This window comes from Amblyomma maculatum, chromosome 6 (assembly GCF_055883805.1).
Source record: "Amblyomma maculatum isolate TAMU_Amacu chromosome 6, ASM5588380v1, whole genome shotgun sequence".
NCBI classification, from domain to species: domain Eukaryota; kingdom Metazoa; phylum Arthropoda; class Arachnida; order Ixodida; family Ixodidae; genus Amblyomma; species Amblyomma maculatum.
This window is the reverse complement of record NC_139349.1, coordinates 129,510,417-129,533,313: the sequence shown is the minus strand read 5'-3', so window position 1 is coordinate 129,533,313 and position 22,897 is coordinate 129,510,417. Positions and strand designations below refer to the sequence as shown.

Genomic DNA, 22,897 nt, shown 5'->3' with positions numbered 1-22,897 from the left:
TCCTGGAATTCGTAATATCAGCAAACCTCTTTCCATTAATTTAATCATTTCATCATACTTCATTACATAACCATCGGATTCCCTCAGGTAAGAAATATCCTTCATGAAAAAAAATCACGGAGCTGGGAACAGTGAAGACTTTACTCCTAAGAATAAAATTATGATTTGGCTTTTTTCAGTTCTATGCATGAGAATAAAACTTAATATCCACGTATAAGTCCTAGATGGAAGGTTCAAATTTAGGGTTTTAACACGGTAATATAATTGGCTTTAAGCTGGCGTTAGAGTGCTAGCTTCTTATTTATTCCTGCGCGCTTTAGCCCATATCGATTCATTTACTCCCATAATACAGGAATAGACTGCTGCAACATCACGGCGCAAAAGAAAGCATAAAACGAATTAGTTTAGAAGTATTGGCTTTCTGAGTGAGTAGGAACGATAAAAAAAGCAAGGATTTTAACACAGTTATCTGTAGTAAGACGCATGAAGCTTAAAATGTAGAACGGGGCTCTCAACGTTGGTAAGTCTCCGATAAACGAATAAGTAATTCATAAATATTTCACACTAACTCTCCATCACAGTGAAATAGTAAAAATATTAACTATGAACTAGTAGTAGGTACTGAGTAAAACTGCGCTTTCAAAGTACCTGTGCTAAATGCACTTACAAAGACAGTAGCAGAGTGGGCCTACTTTTTGATGCTCTATCAGAAGTGTCGTGACGACAGGCCGGCCACTGCTGAGACACGTTGGCGTCGAGTGCACCAATTACTGGCAATGGTGGGCGTAGCGGTAATATTGCTCAGTGCACCGCAGCACTTTAAACCCGAGGAATGCCTCACTTTTGCTTTAGCGAATAAAAGTTTAATGCATATACAGCTTAGGGCTTGGTTTTATTACGTTAGCGAAGGCACGAGAGCTAATCAACCCAGTAGGATGGCTCTCATGTCTCATAAGTAAGTTTTTTCCCGAGTGCCCTGTGTGAAGACTCAGCACTGATACTTAGAGCGAGGAGGCACCCTCAGCAGGTGCTAAACTAATCTTATTTCGAGTTGCTGGTATACAGTTGCATGAAAATAATACAGTGGTTTTAACTACAATCTCATTCTGAATATGCATTATTGACATCTTTTTGCAAAATAACGCTGCAAGAAACTGAAAATCTCTGTTAGGAAAATTGTTACTTCATCAACAACCCGAGGCAATTCTATTGAATAGCTATACGCAACAGAATCGAAAGCCGGTAACGTGAAATTTTTCTCAGTCGTACGCGGCCCTCTGGTGACGCCTCACTCAAGTACAGTTGATGCAGCAGTGATCTGAACAAAACTTAACAAATCATCAATAATGATTATGCCATGGGTTTAGAGGTATCAGGGTGGCTTTATCATCGCTTGTGGTGTTTTAGTTGTTGCGCCTTAGAAAGAACCGCCAGTGCCGATTTTTGTATAAAGTGTGCTGTCATTGAAGTAATGGTTAGGAGAATCCCTTAAGGTAGAGAAAAATGTGCAGTGACGGCGTAATTAATCATAGACGTCCACTCAAGCGCAGCCATACTGGTACAAAGAAAAGCTATACAGGTTTCACAGAAACTTCATAGTTAAAAAGAATTCGTTCTCGTCCAGGATTAAAACCCGGGACCACCACCTGTCCGAGGACGTGTCGCTCCACCATGCCAGCTAATGAGGACGGCCAGCAAGTTAGATTGTAGGGTGAGAGCGAGTAGATAAATTACTCGCAATGGCAACGGTGACGCTGTAATGCATCGAAAGAATGCCCCAAGGCGGAGTAGAAATTTTAATAACGGCGCAATTACTCATTACCAATGGCATTTAATAACGATACGTTGGCTCGAGAAAGGGTCGTAAACTCGGAATGATCGAGTGATCGTCATTAAGTAATATAGCTGCAGTAGTCCGTCACAGAGGGTCCGATGCTGGTCTTTATCGATCAATGAATGTAGTCGCAGATTTATTCGAATGTCACAGTCTTGATACTTTTCAAAGAAGCTAAATTGATTCCTGATGCCTCCTTGGTTGGTCTGCCCATGTAATCAGTAGAAGTGCCCTCAGCTTTAAATGTGACATTTCAGTTACGAATGCAACTCAAGAGCATTATACAGCCATTGTTTCTATTGGTGCAGATGATCCCCCAGTATGGATTCAACAACAGGCTCATTTTGTCAATCTCTGTCTTCTTAATGCCAAATCTTGTGAAAGCCGCGAGAAGACACAATCAACCGTTAAATGCTCCATTTGAACTTGCCTTCTTTGCGCTGTGTTCATGCCATCATTGTGCCGACTGGTATCGATTCGTTTGCAGCTGCCTCATGATTCGATCCACTTTAACATTGATTGTGTCTCTTTTCGCGACTTCCATGCCATGTGCATCGCGACTGTTATCGTAATGTTTGCCGTTGCTTTGTATGGTCATGTTTCAAACCGCAGACTTTTTGAATATAGGGAGATTGCATGCATCTGATCTAAATAAGTAAAGTGTGTTTTCAATAAATAAATAGTTGTCAGTAGCGCCCTGTCCTGTCGTCTTGCCCCTGTCCTGTCTTCTTGCCCCTGTCCTGTCTTTTCTGCGGTGTTGTTTGTTACCAGCTCTGGCCTCGATACCACACTCGTGTCAAAATATCAAGGTCCATACCGTGTTATTCGCCAGACCTCTCCTATGAAGTACCTTATTGAAATGAATTTAACGCCAAGTGATATGCATCGTCGCGGGTGTTAAACAGATCACTGTTGTCTACTCCATGAGACGACAAGATGCCGCCTTTTTTAACGTGAAACGAATTGTAGCGTAACACCCAAACTCGATGACTGCTGTCAAAAAAAGACGTGAAAACAGAGAACTCGTTTGCTGATTGAACGCTTGACCTGAACGCTCAAATTGGATGCTTCACCCTGCCGAGACAAACTCACTCTTACACGGTCGATAAGCGTATAAAATGTTGTTACAATGTTCTACGGTCGCCTCACAGCAATTTTCCAAAACCTAACTCATTGGTCTTCTAAGATGTATTTACCTATTCGGCTTGAGCTCAGGCGAAATATGAAAATAAGATTTTAGCTACGCATCGAAAGCTTAGATTATTGATATTAGCATGTGCACAAAAGTATCTGTGTGTCACAACGGCGTCAACGATTGTGTCCCAATTCGAAGGTGTCCCAGAAAACTGCACTTTGGTGCTAACGTTGAGTTTCTGGCAATGTTACCGTTTTTGATCGAAGGTACGTTCTTGCCTTGCCAAATCCTAATTATGCAGGGCAAGTGCTCAGCAATGGGCGAGATGGTGGTGAACAGTTCTCTCCCCGAGCTCTAAGCGCAGTCCGTTTTCCGTCGTCCATCTCTTTGTTCTCGCCATGACTGGCGAGCAACTGCGCACCGCGTCCTCTATGTCGGTCGGTACGAGCACAGCTCGTATGTCTCGCCACCATGCTAGTTGATTTATTCCGCAGGGTCCAACAGTTAACCAGGCTTTCTACTTGTAAGTTTTTAAAAGATTGTGCGGTTGAAGCGGCCTGAATTGTGGCAGCGGGGTCACTGTTTTTTTTTCTCCCTCTTGACAATGCCCCTGATCACACAAGAACTGTCTGTACGACAATTCTAGAACAAAAATGGCACGACCTTTGTTGTTCACATCCTGCACACACCTGACCTTGCATCATACGACTTTTGCTCTTTGGTAGAATAAAAAGACCCATGAAAGTAAACCGTTTTGCTCACGACGCGGAGGTGAAATAAAAAAAAAGCCATGGAGGGCGCTGTCAAGCATAAGAAAAAAAATTGAACAATGTTTTGAAAAAAGAAAACGTTGAAAGATTAGACAAGTGCATTAGTACAATTGAAGAGTGCTTTGAAGATTATTGAAAGTTTGTGCTTAAATGTGAATAAATAAGTTCACACAAAAGTACGTGTGGTCTGTTTTAGGTACCCCTCGTATGTTGACTGAGTGTGTGATTGTGCGTTCAAGTACGTGGCGTTGCGATGAAGAAAAGTGAGAAAGTAAAGCCTGCCAATTTGTTGGAAATCGGGAAGGGTGGTGAGCGCTTTATTATTAGAGATACGTTCGTAACTCAGCACTGCCCTCACAATTTTTCGTTCCTTTAGCAGTGAACAGGAATGAAGATAAATTTTGACGAAAGCACGAGACGTAGTTCTCCCTTTGCTAAAAAAAAAAAAAATCAACCTTACTTGCCTAAAAAAAATTGGCAGTTACTTAGCTGAGCTATGCCAGAATATACGTAGAAAGAGGTACGTTTCCCTGGCTGATCTTGTTGTGGCCATTTATGTTTAGCAATGAGAGACAGCTTTATTTATGCCATAGGCGGCACTTGGACCACTTAAATGCGATGAGGTGAAAGCGTCTGTTGCGTGGCGGTTCTGAAGCCCTGAAGTGTCGGCGGAGAATTGTGACATATGCTGCGCCTTTTCCTTTCGTTAAACCAATCTGAAATGCTGGTGATGCCTACTGCACTAAGTCTGCTTCTATATGCTGTGTGAAGCGGCGTTCGAGGAAGCGCCAAATGAATGGCGCCACGCGGATGCCTTGATCGAACGCCCGGCGGGGTCAACTTCATATATGCGTGGCCGAACGTGACGTCATTATGACATAACTTCTGGTTATTAAACATGGCTGGATGTCACGTCGCGATCACATCACATCCGGCCATAACGTCCCAGCCGATGACGTCATAGCCAGTCATTGTCATTACTCGTGACTATTTAGTCATGACTAATGACTAACTAAAACTAGTTAGTGACTAGTTAATCATTATTTAGTACTGGTTAGTGACCAGTGAACCATTAATTAATACTGGTTAGTGACTAGGTATTAGGTAGTTAGTGACATGCGTAGGTAGTATTAGGCATTAATACTATACTACGCATGTAGCCTAGATCGAACGCCCGGCGGGGCCAACTTCGTTTGGTTTTGGTTTGGTTTTGTGGGGTTTAACGTCCCAAAGCAACTTAGGCTATGAGAGACGCCGTAGTGGAGGACTCCGGAAATTTCGACCACCTGGGGTTCTTTAACGTGCACTGAGTATATGCATGAATCGCCTGATGGTCATCACCAGTCGTGACGTAATGACCAGATGTGGCGTCATTATGACGTCACTTCTGGTTATTAGACATTATTGGATGTGGCATCATGATGCCGTCACACCCGGTCATAACGCCATATTTGATGACGTCACCATATGATGACGTCTTAGCCAGTCATTGCCATTGCTCATGACTATTTAGTCAGTACTAATTATTGATTAGTGCCAGTTAGTGACTAGTTAGTCATTAGTACTGGTTAGTGACTAGTTAGCCATTAATTAGCGTTGGTTAGTGACTAGTTAGCCATTAGTCGTTAGTACTACACCGCTGACGTAGCTTGCCAGATGTGATGTAGGAGCGGTGCGACCACTCGGTCTCCGCCACAGAGCCCGGCCACCTCCACGGCGAAAATGCAACTTTCCGGCCAATCTAGCTCTCGCTACAAAAACCAGATGTCTGATGCAAATGCTAGGTATTGTAGAGCTCCACACTATCCGGTTTGCTTTGGGCTACGTGTTCAATTTTCTTGAAGAGATGAAAGGAGCGAGGTAGTGTAAAAGCGGCAGGAGCTTGTGCCTTAAGGATATCTTCCGGGCACAAACCAGATATTTTTGCCCAACACTTAAATTATTGCTGCGAATGACAATAATTGCTCTTCACAACTTGGAGGCTACCTCAATTCTTTTTTTTTTTTTCAGAGAGAGAGGGATTCTTCCTTGTTTTGATTCCATCGTTCTTCTTTCTGATGGACACAGGGGCAAAAAATATTCGTAAAATTAAGGCTGTGCCGTAGCATAGTACCTCTGACACTACTATGCTATTGAGGAATAATGATCGTGTTACGTTTAGTACATGCCGCGATGTGCAGAAGATGTGTTGGTATATTGAAATAATCTCGTAAAGAAGCTTTTTGGCTAAAATGACGTAATGACGTGTTCTTTCCTCCTATGGTGCTGTGCAGCTGCCTTACAGCGGTGGGGGTGCATTTAGTATGTTGAATGGACATTAACATATTCAAACTTTCTTCTGTTTCAGTGAGAGCGGCGTGTCTTTTGTCCTCGTTAACACTCTGACGGCCTATCACATCCGGCTAAATCGTTCTAATTGCAAATTTTCCGTCCAGTGTTCTTTGTCGGTGCTAGCGGGAGTCGGGCGCCTGTCAGCTGATTTGCGAAGTAGAGAAGGAACGTGTAATGAGATCGAATTTAGGCTGTCCTTACAATGTTTGCTGCCTTCAACGTGCAGAAGGGACATGCCTGTCACGATGCCAGCGACTTCAAAGCGGACGTAATTTATCGCTGCCGCGCAGAGAACGTTCTGGGCAAACCGAAGTGAGAATGGAGTGAAAATATTACGCGCGTCGCATTATCCTTTCAGGGGGAGCGCAGGACGGATCAAGCTCGTGCGTTCTCGACAGGTCCTCTTAACCTCATGTGTGCAGTTTGCAGCAGAGAAAGCAACATGCTCATCGGTTGCGATGTTCAATAGCATACCGGGGAATCGTACTTGGCAAGAGTAGTTCTATATTTACGTGGAGGTGGCATTATTTCTTTATTATATGGACACTGTAAGGCCGTGTTTTGATATTTACAAGATTGCGGTAAAAGTATGTAGGGAAATAATATTTCATTGTATTTCGTCTGAGGCCTAAACAAACGGAGGAGAAGTGTACGTGACGAAAACAACTGAAACAATCAAGGTAAATGACTGAATGGAACTTCCCCTCATGGCACTAAGATATGAGTCGCTCTAAATAATGCTTAGAACGGCATACAGTAACTGTGCTGAAACAAATGTGGGTGCAGCTATGACAGCAGTCTCGTCGCGGTGGCGCAGTGGCTAAGACGCTCGAGTGCTGAATTTGAGTACCTAGTTTCAGCCCCGGTTACGACCGCCAGTCAGTGCATGTTGAAGGAAGTCAAATGGTCGAAATTAACCGCAGTATACTGCATTACAGCGTTACTCATAGCCGATGTCGCATGGTGCCGTTAAACCGCATATAGCATATAGCATAGCTTAGCATAGCATAGTATAGCATCGCATAGAATCGCATAGGATAACATAACATTGCAGAGCAAAGCACAGCATAGCATTCAATACCATACCATACCATACCATACCATACCATACCATACCATACCATACCATACCATACCATACCATACCATACCATACCATACCATACCATACCATACCATACCATACCATACCATACCATACCATACCATACCATACCATACCATACCATCATCAATTGATGCGTGCATCTGTTCTATTACAGAACTACGAAAGCTTCCCTCTTAAACTGAACTGACCGTTATACTGTCCAGGTATAGTACCTCGCCCAGGTACAGTAATAAATAAGCTACCCTGTAATCGCTATATCTCCGAATGACTTACACTTCTGCTCAAATCGAAAACAAATGGCTTGGGCGTGGTCAGGTATCTGTGTTACACTGCAACATCTGGATCATTTGGTTGCTTATCTTTCACATTACTCGCATCGTTTTGATGTCATTGCGCTGACACAGACATGACTCAAGCAAGGTGAAACTGTTGAAATTCCTGGCTACAATTTCCTCTCGCGACCGCGGGATAGTGTATCACGTGGTGGTGGCCTCGCACTTTTTGTTCGAAAAGGGATCGATTACTGCTTTAAATGCAGTGCTAGTTATGAAGCAGATATAGTTGAAACTGTGTTCATTGAACTGAAGTGTGGCATCGTTATAGGTGTTGTTTACCGCCCACCTAGCGCTTGTCTAAACGGATTCTATTCTTTAATGGAAACTATGCTATTATCACTCGCGACGGGTAAATCGTCTTTGATTGTCTGTGGTGATTTTAACATTGATTTGTTCAAAAATGATTGCCGTGATTATCTCTTGCTGATACAGTCCTTTAACTTGACAAATGTTATAGATGAGCCAACTCGAGTCACTAACCAATCCGCCTCTCTGATTGGCCATGCCCTTTTCAACAAGGACATAAATGTGTTTGCTGGTGTGTGCGACATTGCCATCTCAGACCACGATCCCGTCTTTGTTCTTTATCCCTGTGACCATTTGCGCTGTCCTTCCAAGCAGTTTAAAAAACGTACGACCCGAATCGATTACGCTCAAGTGCGATCGCTGCTTCAGCGCACCGATTTCGAAGGCGTGCATGATGACGACATAGATATTGAATATTAGTATCTCGTGAGGAAAATCACAGATGTCATTAATAGATCCACTTACATATACACTAGGCATAACTACGACCATGGTATATGCCCTTGGATGACAAAAGCTATACTTGAAGTCCTGAAAAAGAAAGATTGACACTATCATAAGTAGAAAAACAATCGGACTAATAGGTATTACCGGGAACAGTCTCGATGCTACAAAAAAAAAAAAAAACATCGGTCGCCATGATGAGGAACTCAAAGAAACAATACTACATAATCTAATTACGAGACAGGAAGGAAATTCCAAAAAGATATGGGGGATTGTGAGCGATGTTGTTGGAATAAAGGAAAGAGAACATATCCTTCCGGACGTAATCTTAGAGGAGGTGACTGATACCTTCAATAATCATTTCGTCGATCGCGGAAGAAAACTGGTTAATGCCTTCCCATCAACAAAGCCTCGCTTAGGAAGACCTATAGCAACAAATAATACCTTCGCTTTCCGGGAGATAGCTGAAGAAGAAATGAGGTCAGTAATTAAAACTTTGCGAGAAAACAAAGCTAGTGGTTACGAAGGAATACCATCGAAGGTGCTAAAAGACAATATCAACATTCTTTGCACCCCCTTATGCAACATAATTAACCATGCGATGGTTAGCTCCCAGTATTCAATAAACTTGAAGATTGCGAAAGTTGTGCTAGTCTACAAGACAGGAGATCCCAATGTCCCCAATAGTTACAGACCTATATCTGTGCTTAGTGTGATTAATACTGTTTTTGAAAAAATATCCTTGCAATTTTACAAGTTTCTGCTTGATAATAATGTAATCTGTGCTGAGCAGCATGGCTTTATCTCAGCCAAATCAACAAACACTGCTGTCTCATCACTTTCTCACCATATTAACACTGCTCTTCACAAAAATAAAATTGCAATAGTAATATTCCGCGACATAAAAAAAGGCATGTGAGTGCGTCTGTCACTCAAAGTTATTGAAAAATTAAAAGCATGTGGCAGTAATAATGCCTCTTTCCAGTTCTTTGATAGCTACCTTTCCGTCAGAAAACCGAAAGTAGTGCTGAGTGACAGACACTCCACACTACTACCCGTGACTTGCGGGATCCCGCAAGGATCTGTATTGGGTCCTGTTTTGTTTTCTATTTTCGTGAATGACCTACCGCAGGCCGTTCAATTTTCAGTGGTCTTTATGTATGCAGATGACACTGCTCTTTTGTTTTCATCTGAGTCACTCTTGGGCCTAGAAAACACGATAACGTCCGAACTGCTTAATGTTTCAGAATGGTTTCGCGCTAACAAACTAACAATAAATGTAGATAAAACTAAATATGTAGCATTCCACTCCAAGAGAAGAAACATTGACCGTATACGATTCACATATCTGTAAACGACAATTGTGTTCAGCAGGTTTCTTCTTTCAAATACCTTGGGTCATCTTTGACCAACACTTGCACTGGCAAGAGCAGATAGATAAGCTATCTAAAAAGCAAGCTTTCAGTTGCTACGCGCTTGCCAAGGCGAAAAGGTATTTCCCGTACACCCCACTACGTTCCCTGTATTTGTCGTTATTTCATTGCCACATTAGCTACTGTTGCGAATCTTGGGGACAAACGTATAAAACTTATTTACTTTTCTTGCGGAGACTGCAGAAGAGAGCATTGCGTATAATAAATCACGTATCTTCCAACTGCAGCAACAACAATTTATTTCTAGAAAATCGAGTACTTTCATTGGAATCCATGCTTAAATATAAAATCTGTACAAGGTCATTAATACCAGTATTCCGCTGCCATTTGGTATTTTCTTGTTATCATCTCGGAATACAAGACATGCATTAAATGGCAATTTCAACCTGCCTGTCTGCCACATGTGTACGAAGAACGTTTAGTGCAATTTTCTGGAGCAAAACATTGGAACACGTTGCCAATTAATGTGAAACTTGCAAATAACTTTAAGATGAATTGCAAAATGTTCTTTATTAACAGCCAAGAAAAGCCATAATCCCCCCCCCCCCCTACCCCAACCCCATTTTTTTTTGTGCGTTTGCGTTCTGTAGTACTCGCCTATTAATTGTTTGCTGAAATGTATTTTCCTCCGTGCGTGTTGATTCTTTTTGTTTATTTGTTTCACCTTTTTTTGTGCATTTGCATGTGCTCATTACGGCCGCCTGATCAAGTTTATTCTTTACTGGACCGTCTACTAGCCCCACGGCTATCGGTCCAAATATTCTTCATGTATTTCGTTGCATACAAATAAAGATCGCTTTGATTGATTGATTTGATTTGAATGATTGATTGATCTAACAGGAGCCTTAAGATTAGGATTAAAGGGCATAATCTTGTCTTTGATGGTAAGGTTTGAGTGCTCAAGTACTCAAGGTATGGGGCTTTAAAATGGTAATGTTGCATTGGAACTTGAATAAAATGGCCTCAAGAGTCATTTTAAAGTGATACCCTGCCATTATCGATGTATTCTTCGCCGGTAAACATTTTAGTGAAATATCTTTGATTCTTTAAAGTGCTTAGTGCTTCTTCTTTCATTTGAGAAGTGTTTGCAATAAATTGTTATATTTATTCGCAATTACCAGTGCACCTTTTGGTGAGAAAGAGCGTTCTCTTTGCAACACAGTTTATAAGCTCTTATAAAGCCCTGTCCCATACAAAGTGTTTCTATGACTTTCAGAAATATCTAATACCACAGTTTTTGAATTACTATACCACTTTCAGTACAATAGACCGTAATACAGTCGAGATATGATAACTAGCAGGCTTGTCTCACTATCTTGGATAACTAACCTTTTAACAGTTAGCGTTGGCTTACTATGTTTGAGAGATTTCTAGTTCACCGTAGCTAATATTCCTATTGCTATCTAGAATTAAGGAAATCCCATACTCGTCGGAGCTCCAGTGCTACGTATTTTGAAACTAGGTTCGAAGGTTCAACTCAATGCTCCGATGTTGTTACAAAGACGCTCTTGCTTGACACAAATTCATTACTGGTTCTTACGTGTTAGCCAGCTGGAAGAACAAGAAAAAGCTGGCGCGAAAGACGGACCCAATTACATTCATTATAAGATATGATTTAGGCAACATGAAAGCGCCCCATCGTTGAGCGGCGATCAAAGAAGATGCTTCCATCAGCGCTCAACGATTTAGCGTCGGCGTCGACCATGCTTTGATCATCGAAGATCAAAGCATACTGTTTTACCGGCACTTTGACTCCTCAGAGTCCGTGCCACATCATCGCAGTTACATTTTGTTTTTGTGTAAACCACAGCTAAGGTATCAAAACTGAGGCACTCAAATGGTTGCAAGTTGTTGTTATGATACGGCACAATGGCCTTGAATCGCATTGGCTGGTATAATCAAGTTATATGTGAGAATTTGTGTTCTTTGAAAGTTAAGAAAAAAAAGCCAATAGCCGCTGATACCTAGGTAAGCACACCGATTTCTTTATTGTTGATCAATGTTAAATAATAATGTTCTAGGAGTAAACGATTATAAAGTAGCAGAAAAAACACCCACATGCCGGCTTTGAGACCCGGACTCACGACTTTCGAATATTGTGTCTGGTAACGCACCCGATGCGATTTTTTTTTCTGATCGTTTATATATTACAAAATTATGTCACATTAATACAAACGAACAAATTTTTAGGACGATTACAAAAATTTCTAATGTGAAATTTTAGCTTAGCTCTTAAGCTTTTTTTTTTCACAAAAAGAAAAAGAACGCGAGGGGAGAGAGCGGTATCGGGAAAACAGAGTGAGAGCTTTTAGGGAGTTTGTTGATACCGGCCTCAATGAGGTAAGGCCCACACTCCGCCCGGCATGCCATCTCGGATGTCCGATGAATATTTGTACATATGTCATGTTGAACGCAAAAGCCACTCACAATGCCTTAGGCGTGGCGTACCATATATACCTTTTTTTAAGATACCGACAAACGAGGACTCCCCGTTTCAAAAAGATGGGAAGTTCGCGGATGTGATTGTTATATGAGCCTGATGATCACTGTGCCGCTGACCCATGCAGCCTGTGGGGGTCAAATATGAATGAACTCTCATGAGGCGGTCTGTGGGTTTGGTTTTGCAATCACTGTTAACGTCTTTGTACAGGGAAAGTGAAAAGTGCGAAGGTTTTGTTGGGCTTTTTGAAGAATATGCAAGTACCTTAGCAAGATATAGCTGCCGGCATTGTAGATTTAAGCGGGGCGAGGTCCAAGTGTGGGCACTTGGCTTCGTCTAACCTTCACGGTACTAAACATTTAATTGCCGAGCCGAAGAGATTGTACGTGTGGGGGGTCGGCTCCGGATTCCAGTACTGGTATGCTGGTATCCCAGCACTGCTTCTCCAGTGGTTAGTGCATGATACAAATATGTTTACCAGGGCATCATTATTAAAACAATATTCCTCGTAACCCTGCCAATCATATTGGAATGCTTCTAAAGTAAAATATTGTGCATGCGAATTAGTGACCACACATACTCACGCACGTCCTGTAGATTGGCATTATTTAAAGCGGCAGGAAAAATTTACAATTTTAAGGAACATCGAATTTATGAAAAAATGAAAGAAATGTTGGACACATCAGCTCCACCTTTAAAGGGCAGCCAATAATGTGACAGTATTAACGGCTTTTCTCTTTGTCTCCTTATACAAATCCTCCTTCGCGTACAGTCACTTTGCAACACGTCTCTTCTCTAATCCCTTAATATGTGCCTATATTATCTCGCATATACTAATTAGCAGAGAATCGTAACCTGCTAGATTATACAAAAGACCACTCGGTATAGATACAAACCCCTGCTCCAACCAAGCCTTACTAATGTTTCTACGCAGCCTAGCGGTAGCTTGTTTGAGAAATGATTCAAATGGCCTTTAACCCTTAGCAGGAACGCTTGCAGTTAGCTTACCTGCCTTACTCGGCTGTCTCCCAGACAAAGCACGCTTTACAGGTACACGGCAAAAGCACATTTCAAGTGGACTGAGATACATGCGCAGTTCGTAAGTGAAAAAACGAAAGTTCTCCCGTAATATAATTAAGCAAAGGCTGTGCAAGGGTCCATCCAACTTCGATTGTGAAAGGAAAACATTTCTGTAACTTAATTTGCTGGCCGGGACTGGCGAAAGCGAAATTCTGAACGCTGGCGGAAACACTGCCATCATTAGCATCCAAATGGATTTGGTTGTGTGGCATATGCCTTTCTCGGTGATATTCCAATAACAGTGACAATCGAGAGCCCAACCTTCCTTATCGCTGGGAAGTAATAAAATTTCGTCGCACTGCTTGGCTTGCTGCCACCTCGACTGCGTTCTCTGTTGGTGAAAACAGACGTTGCTGCCCGAATAGACCAGACTCGTTCTGTTAATCACCATGAAATATCGTGAAGTATGTTTTGTAGCCTTCATTTTAACCAAGATATTAGTGTCTCGTTCTTATTCGCGTCCTGCTTATTGCTCTAATTTGGCCTCTTCCCACTACCAGTAATATTTCCACTGAGCAGGTTTCAGCGCTGTCCTTATTCTAACTTCAAGTTTTTTGTAGGCATGGAACAAATTTTGCGTTTACAAGGTCATTAAGACACCAAGGTTTGATACCAGAAGAGTGCCCCACGTATTTGCGAAGCCCCCTGCAGCTTGAGCAATTTCAGATACCATATGAAATTTCTACTAATAACTGTTATATGACTGCTTTATGCGCTATAGACTGAATTACACTTGCTTTTATATGTGTTTTCATGTCTATTCGTTCATTCCTTAGCGACTTCATTTTAGAGAAGCTTATCAAAGTAAAGATATATTTTTTCAGTCAAACATTTGCGTAATATACACACAATAAGCCTCCTGCATCCAATTTAGGCTGGCGCTGCCATTATGCATTTCATAGTAGTGATAGCCATAATCAGATTGACTGATAGCACCCCCCCCCCCCCTCTCTTCCCCGCGGTCTCACCCGTATAGAGGAGGTTGCGCTTAGGAGGATCCGGGTCGATGTTGCCCTCACACCAGCTGTCACTAGGACGTGGTCTCACTTCCGACACTTATATCCCCGCCCAGAGTACCCGATCTGTAAAAATCAAAATGTTGAAGCCGACATTCACCACTTGTCGTGGGACTGCCCAACACTGAAACCAACACGAATCCGGCACCTGAAGATAGCTGGCCTTTCAGCAACCAATCCTGCCTCATATATCGCTTGGACGCAGGGACCTCATCATCGCTCACTCATGGACTTCATAAAATCAGCCAACCTTTTTCCATTCATTTATTCATCATTCATCTCACACCCTACTGATACCATGAGGCAATAAATATCAATAAAGAAAAACAAAAACAAAAACACAAAGAGGTAATGAGCGGCAGCATTCATAAATATATTGTTCATGTCACTCTGTACCAAACGATGGAGCGAAGAATCAAGAGAGTATACTCTGAGTTTTCAGCACTGTTTTGTTTGCATTTCCTCTCAAGTACGCTTACCATAGAAATAACTCAGTGTATTTATTGGAGCTAGCACTCAGGCAACGGCAATGTGCAAGTAACTGCAGAAAGCTACCCAGTATAAATAGTACTGAAATAATAAAAAATGCGCCAACATTGCTCAATCGACAGAATATTCGTCATCCGCAAGGCGACAATGGCGGTAGGCGCAAAACTGCTCTTTCCGGCGCGCACCGTCCATCGCAATGAATGGCCAGACCTCGCCAAAGAGCCAGTGGACCGTGTCTATAAGATTGTGTCTTTGGAGACTTTATGGGCAAGGTCAAAGCACCAGCGTGATATGGGGGCTCGATACGGACGAAACATTTCAAACCGACCACGCATTATGAAGATGCCCTCATCACGACTCCCAAAGGGAGGCCAAAAGACGTGAAGGATTGTCGGGCCGTGCTCCAAGAGTCGCCTACGCTCATTGGCGAGAACGGATCTCTAAGCAGAGGAAGACAAACACGAAAGAAAACAAAACACGCAAAGAAACGGCCCTTAGATACTCCAAAAAGAAAAGAAAAGAAAAACAGGGCGTGTAAAAGGAAGGGAAGGAAAGAAGGCGCTGTGGTTTTCACGGGAAAAGAAGGCGCTTTCGAAAGATCCCCTCCTCCTCCCCACTTCTCTTTCACGTACTGAACTCGAGATGCGCCTATGCAGCACCACTCCAAGTACACAGCCGAAAAGACTTCAGGGACCGGATAACAGAGGAGGAGGAGGAAGGTGGAGAAGAAGAGAAAAGAGGAAGCTGTTTCGAAACGGCTGAAGGCATCGTTCCCCGCGAAACACGATTTTTCCACTGTACGTGCGTGGCAGTTCACGCACGCACGCTTGCAATCAATAAAGAGGCCGAAGAATAGAGGCGGTGAGTGCGAATGAGAAGGAATAAAAGGAAATAGAGAATGAAAAGCGGGAGGAGGCTCTTATTGCGTGAATGCTTGCTTTGCGTTCGATGACGACAAAGTCGAAACGGCCGCGGACAAGAAGAGCAAAGAGACGTCATCGCGACCGTTTTACAAGTGCATAATGCAAGCGTTGCGAGGCAAGCTACGACGATGCTCCCTATAGTTCGCTATTGGAACACTGTGCCCTCCCTACCTTTGGAGCAGCGTCTGTCGGATCCGAGGCGGTTCTTCTTAAAACATATGCGTCGCTATATATGTCGCGAGCATCTCGCTCATCGAGCTTCAAGAGCATTTTGAGAATGGCTACGGCAAAATGAATAAAAGTTGGGAGAAGAGTGAGAAGGTGCGCCAAGCAGGCGTTTTATCACGTCTAGATTTTTTATGCTCTGGGTTGATGGGGGGATAGGGTGGGGTGGTAACTTGTTTCGAAGTATTTACTTGAAAGCACTCGTCGTTCTCCCCCGAGACTATTCTCTTTTGGATCATTAACCGCAGGTCTCATTTATTTCGCGCACTTTTAAGGGTGCCGTGGAATAATAAAAAAAGAAAGAGAAGTAGGGCGTTTTCCAATGAACCACCTCTCTCCCACTGGGGGCGCTTAAAGGCTTCATTAAAATTTGAATGCCGTTGCCGTCATTTGTCTCGTGGGGATACCGGGGTGCACGAAAAGCTACTTTTCGGGGCACGCAAAAAGTAAAGTTCTTGCTCTTTTCCTGCAGTAAAGGAGGCCGAATACGCAAAGGAAGCGTGAAGGAAGTTACTTAGGTATTTTTAGTGCTTTTCTTTCAAAGGTTCTCTGGAAACTGAGAGAAAAGGTATAAGTTCATTGGTACCATTAAGTTCACGAATAAAGTTGACTACTTTATCAGTCACCTGATCACGCTATTTTGTTGCCAATACGATATCAGAAGGATCCTTTATGACAAAACCAGTGAAGCCAAGGAAAGCATATGGGATTGTTTTTTTTATTTCTATCATCATGAATTTGTACGGCAAGAATTTTGTGCGGTACAGACAATTAAACATACAAATCGTAGAAGAAAAACAACTCTCCACTGGTACGATTCTAACCCAAGACCTCGAATTTTGCATCCGGTGCTTTTATTCAATCTTCTCAGTTCTTGAACGCTCTTACATACATACATACATACATACATACATACATACATACATACATACATACATACATACATACATACATACATACATACATACATACATACATACATACATACATACATACATACATACATACATACATACATACATACATACATACATACATACATACATACATACATACATACATACATACATACATACATACATACATACATACATACATACATACATACATACATACATACGTACGTACGTACGTACGTACGTACGTACGTACATACATACATACATACATACATACATACATACATACATACATACATACATACATGCATGCATGCATGCATACATACATACACACATACATACATACTTACATACGTACATAAGTATAACTCCTGCAGTAAAAGCAAGCCGTGGTCGAGATAGCAAGGAAACAAGGTCATTCGTATTTATTTGTGCGTCAATCCCCCTGCTTTTGCGATTGGTGCCTAAGATGAAATCCTTTTATTTGTCCCTTATTTTTTTTTTCAGAATTCATTGAAAATTCACGAAATTCCCAACTATTACATCCGCGTATCGCGTGTCTCCTGGTCGTATGTAATTTTCTGTGCAGTCACGGTCAAAATGTGTGGTTTTGGGTCCCAGGTGAACAAGGGTGTCCCGTGATTCAGTAAGGGTCGCTTAGCAACAGCGGCCGGGGGTCTGGACTCATGAAGACCTCAAATGGTTAATTCAGTGTTGCTCGCAGTAGCTCGTAAATGCGGGTCAGGTTTTTTTTTTTTTTCTCGAATTAGTTTTTCAAAGAAAAGAGCAGCTATGACAAAGTGAGATTCGCGAAGCTGCAGGCGTCCCCAAAGTGAGGTGTTGCTCTAGCGGCACCAGTTTCGGATTCGGTCAGCGTCGGCGCTTCCCCGGAACGAAGGACCGTCGCATCCTCCCCGATCCCCAAAGGCAAACCGCAAGCAACTGAGGCGTCTCTCTGCCGGAGGCACTTCCCCACTATCTGGGCATACGTACACCCAAACAAGTTGTAGCCTTTTAGGCATCAGTCCGATCTGTCACCTGAACAACTCTCTCATATATAAATGTTAGGTCCGTTTCATTGTCGCCGAAATAGTTTTTGCTTATACTTATGAGCAAGCAGCGTAAATACAAGCCGAGATCTCGGCTACGGCAGCCGAGATCTCGCAACCTCGAATGCGGGAACCTCGAAGCGCCGTTTCGATGGAGACGAAAAGCAAAGCTCCCGTGCACTGTGCGATGTCAGTGCAAGTTAAAGAATCCCACAAGGTCGAAATTTCCGGAGACCGCTTCTACGGCGTTTCTAATAGCCGAAGTAAGTTTGAGACGTCAAACCAATAAATCCAAACCAGATGCGACTGACGCCATGCGCGAAACAAGAGCGAGACGAGCACTAGAGCGCCCTCAGCTGAAGCCAAACGCTTAGATGAACCCCAGCTGAGCCCCACTAAACGCACAAACAACAGCTTTCAGCTGTAAAAAAAACGAACAAACAAACAAACAAAAAACAATCAAAACAATATTTGAATCCGTCTTTCCTTGGTGACAAAAGTGCACCGGGAGAATTAGCGAGGAAAGAAGCGGAGATGGTGATGGTAGGGAACCTCGAAGCGCCTTTATAATTGCCGCGGTCTGGGACAGGCCGTGCACTTAATCAGTTAAGCTGTGGCTAAAAGGGCGATATCAAAGTGAGCCGTTACAATGGTCTGTACGGTACCAGACCTGCATGCCGCTTAGCCCATGACGAGCATTCGTGTGGTTCTGCGCGTGTATTACTGAGAAAGCATATGCTTTCATAACTCTCCGTCATATAAATTTGCAAGCCAAGCATGACCCATGTAGAATGTGCTCTTGCGACGAGATAGCGTCAACACTTCCGAAGGCATGCAGTGCTCAAAGGCTGTACATGCGGATATGCAGCTCAACATTGCGCTGTGCTAGTTAGCTTTCCGTATATGCGGAGATCAGTTTAGACTTTTAAAAAGCAAGAATAAATAGTACACCGGCGGCTTTGGCCTAACCGGCCGGCTGCACAATGAATAAGAATGCTCAATGGCTGGAAGCAACAGTTTCTAAAGTAAAACCGCAATGACTATACGTGATTTTAGAATAACAGCTGTACGGGAAATGTTCGTCGTAGGCGTCCTCTGCGCCCCAAGCACCAGCACCCTGACATTTACAACAGTTAACTGCATCGGCTACCCCAACATGGCGAACGCCACACCCCCCTTTCTCATAACCCCCTCCGTAAACCAGTTCCCACGCCTCTCTGCTTCACCAGTGTGCCATCTGCCCGGCAAGGATAAACGTTTGAGTGACGTTGTGTGCAACTATATATCATGAGCAGAGTTTAAGAGAAACATCTCCAATTTTCGAATGGTTGGTGTCGAGACCGGCACACTGAGCAAGTCTTGACACCAGTCTAGTGGCGCCCCAATGCAGTGTGGAAAAGTTTAGTTGTCGGAGAGAATTGAGGTGGCATCTTATATAGGTAGTAGCACTGCTACCCACGTTGGCACAAAAGCCTGAAGTCTGTGGATGATTAAACGTTCGACCGATGCAATCGCAGACAGAGGCGAAGAGGAGTGCAGCTGCGGCGCGAAGGAGCCAATCAGAGACATGCGCGTCATGCGTGACGTCATAGCCGCCGCAGCCAATCTGAGAGTGCCCATCCTATTGGTGACTGACATGGAAGTTTGGGCTTGCTGGTGGTACATGACGAACAAAAAAGTTTAGTCCTCGTCAATGTGTGTGTTTAACTTTATTTCATGTCTGCTGGTGACGTCACAGGCTACTACACCGCAGCTGCCACTCTTGGAATAGAGGGGAACATTGCCTCGCTTTTCGTTCCCAGCATGGCGTGTTTGGACATGTTTTTCCACTGTTCACCTTCACTAACCTGGGACCACTCGGGTTGTCTGAAGAACACTATCGTCACGTGCGATGATGGGAACAAAGGACAAAAGTGCAGCGGCAGTGGAGACAAAAAAGGAGCATAACAACGAGGCACAATAATGATACCGCAATATGTAGCGCGGTTAATCGAGTTAAACAACGTGCGTTCTTTTCTCATGACAATATGTTACACACCTTCGAAAGCGTCGTGCATGAAGCGTATATTCTAGGCCTCTGCACCTCTGCCCCATCTGCAGTTAAAAACATTATAAATACCATGAACATTTCGCTTGACCAAATTCGTATTTGCGTACGGCTGAACTTCCAATAAACCTTTCACAAGAAATTCTTAACACCAAACGTACAGTTTCAACATTCTACAACTGTTTGCAGACCTCGTTTTAAGACTTGACATCAGACTTATAATTTTATGTATCAAAAGAAATCAGGAAAGGAGCTATGCGCGCAGCTAGGGAACCAAAAGTAAGAAAACGTAGAAAGAAAAGTATAAATGCCGTACACTGTGAACATTAACACAGAGCTTGCCGTGCGTTTTCAGTCTGGGAAGGAATGGAGGTTAAGAGTGTTGTTAGTTACTGGTAGGATTAGATTTTAGTTTTCCCGCTAGCATTTTCGCTTCATTCACTAAACAGAGAAATCAGAGTGTATGCAAACTATGTCAATAAATTTCATGATCGCAGATTTTAAAAATTTATCAAGCTACAAAGCGATGTGTTTGCTCATTCAAACCACGTATAGCCTCATGAGTAGTCGTCGGTATATGGCATGTACACGAAATCATTACCAAAAATAGAAAACTTTAATATAGCGATTTGTCTTATGTGTAAGAAAACAAGAGAAAGCTTCGTACCGTTAAGTCAAGTCTGAGATGTGAAGTTTGCGAAGCGCTTCACTAACGACTGTGTGTTTGCTAAGGAGTAAGATAGTATTTTCGCTATCTTCCCCGAGGCAAGCAGTGCTGTGTTTCGTAAACTCGAACTAGAATGGCAGGTCCAACTTCAGGGTGCAATCAAGATGACGCGCGCATAGTTTCTCGAGGCGCGCTGTTTATTCTTGGATGTCCATATTTAAACAAGGCAATGCAAGGCACCAAGAGAAATTTAATTCCCTGACAGCAGCGAAGTTAGGCTTTATAAATGCTGAACTATTTTCCTGCGCTCCATGAGCTTAGAATTCAAAGAACAAGAAAGGTTGAAAGTGGAAGCCAAAGCAAAAAACAGAGGTTCGCAGATGCAGTTAAGCTTGCGCTTGAGCTTGCACACAAAGATGCACTAATTATGCAGAAACAATAAGCATCTTTTTAAGGTTTCATGCATGTGCACTTGAGGGACCTGTGGCAATGTCGAAGAAGAAATGAAATGGCAATTGGAAAAGCGATGGACATTTGTCAAGTGTAGGACTACAAGAAAGAGAAAATTCTTTAATGCTGCAGTTGCCTACCGAGGCAAGAGAGAAGGCCACTCTGGTTCCAACCCGGCCTAGGCATAGAGTTTTCTTAAATAAACAATCATCCTAGAGAAATTTGCAGAAACAAATTTCACAATTTCGGTGTATCAGACGCGCTTTCGGGAAGCCGTGTTATCCATTTAGGAAGAGCATGTCTAAAGGATCATCAACAAATGGCAGTGCAGTAAGGTATCGTGCGGAGTGTGGCGCCAATGTTTTGCACTTTGCCGTAGCCAATCCCGCCTCGTGTAAAACTGCAGCCCACTCTTGCGCTGTGCGCTAAACATAGTCGTCTTCATCAAGATCCAACTGAAAAACACTCTCGCGCTGTGTCGTGTGAACATGGTCATGTTTGGACAGATAGCTCAACTGCATTCATTTGCAAATTTCAGGCTATTTATCGATATTGCCATTATTCCATTGTCCTTGCACTCACCGGCAGGCATGCGCCCATGGGCAGGTCATGATAGCCCCTTTTGCCGTATATTCTGTAGGTCTGAGGATTTCGGAAAATCCAGCCAACGACATTCACGTAAGTTTTGAACGTTATGCAGCTCAGCATAGTTTTTTTTTCTAGTTTTAATTCGGTTATCAGTAATGCCACTTGTTGATTGACCATTTCGCTTTCAGTGCTACAGCTATCATTTTCCTGCCCAGAGTCACATAAAAGGAAAATTCTTCGTGAAGAATTGAGAACACGTCGCATTGGGCAACGTGTAACCTGTCAGAAGTAATATGAAAGCGGCGGCATTTCCTAGCAGTGGGGTATTTCCAAGCAGCTTTAATTTTTGCGTTAGTGTCATTTCGTCTTAACTCGTCAAGGGTAGCGTGATGATATTCCGTACGATCGCGTCGGCAAAAGGAGAGGCTGGTGTCGCGCAGCCAATTTATTGGAAATAGCGCCCACAGATAACTCGGTGTTAGTAATAGGAACAATCCGTAGCCTTAATTCGTCGTCTAAGATGAGAAATATCACCGCTCTCAGCTAGCCTCCATTTAAAGGCATCAAGAACATTCTATGCTTTGACGCAGAAAGCACCGATAACCATCACGCATGCCGTAGAAGCGGATGCTAACAGTTAGAATATTGTCAATCTATTCACGTCTGGCTTAGCCTTTAGATCATTAAGGCCGCTGCTTGATGGCGACGATGAACACAAGCAATGAACGTAGGTACGAAACAAAAATTTGTGATTGCTTTTGTCCTAACGTGGCCATAACGACGAGAAATGAACGCGAGCGAGAAAATGCGCATACTTTGCTGACGCTATAGCAAACTTTACGAAGACACAGTTATGAGGTAGCAAACGATAGAACCGACGCAGAGTATTATTTTATGGCGAAGTACTCCCGGCGCTTCAAGTTAAATGTTTTGATTACTCCTAGCCTCAATCCAGGATACCGTGAAGCTTACAGAGGAGCGTGGCGTTAGAACTAGAAAAAGAATCTAGACAGTCTCATTGTTGGCTTTATTCACTAAAGCCATCTTTAGTGACACACACGAGATTCTTGTCAGGCCTCGTTCTCGTTAACTATAACAGAGATGGGTGGACTACATAAAACAGCACTTTCTACCTACCTCAAAATATCCCAACTTCCCATATTGTGTGAACTTTCATGCTCGGCGCAAACTCTAGAAACAACACAAACTCCAGCAGAAACCTTACAGAAGGAATCAAATGACATGGCTTTTGTATCAACTTTCAATCGAGGATTCTCGATTGTTTCGCGCCTATTTCTTTTAGCCTAACCTGCTATGCCAGTTGG

At 42.9% G+C, this 22,897-nt stretch overlaps 1 protein-coding gene across 1 annotated transcript in view; it reads right to left on the bottom strand.

The window, feature by feature from the left end:
• LOC146186732 (uncharacterized) overlaps positions 1–22,897 on the bottom strand; it is a 194,602-nt gene that overhangs the window by 168,576 nt on the left and 3,129 nt on the right. Inside the window, exon 2 of the mRNA XM_084608104.1 lies at positions 21,567–21,626. Within this exon, the coding sequence (XP_084464230.1) occupies positions 21,567–21,626 (60 nt within the window). The remainder of the gene's footprint in view (positions 1–21,566; positions 21,627–22,897) is intronic.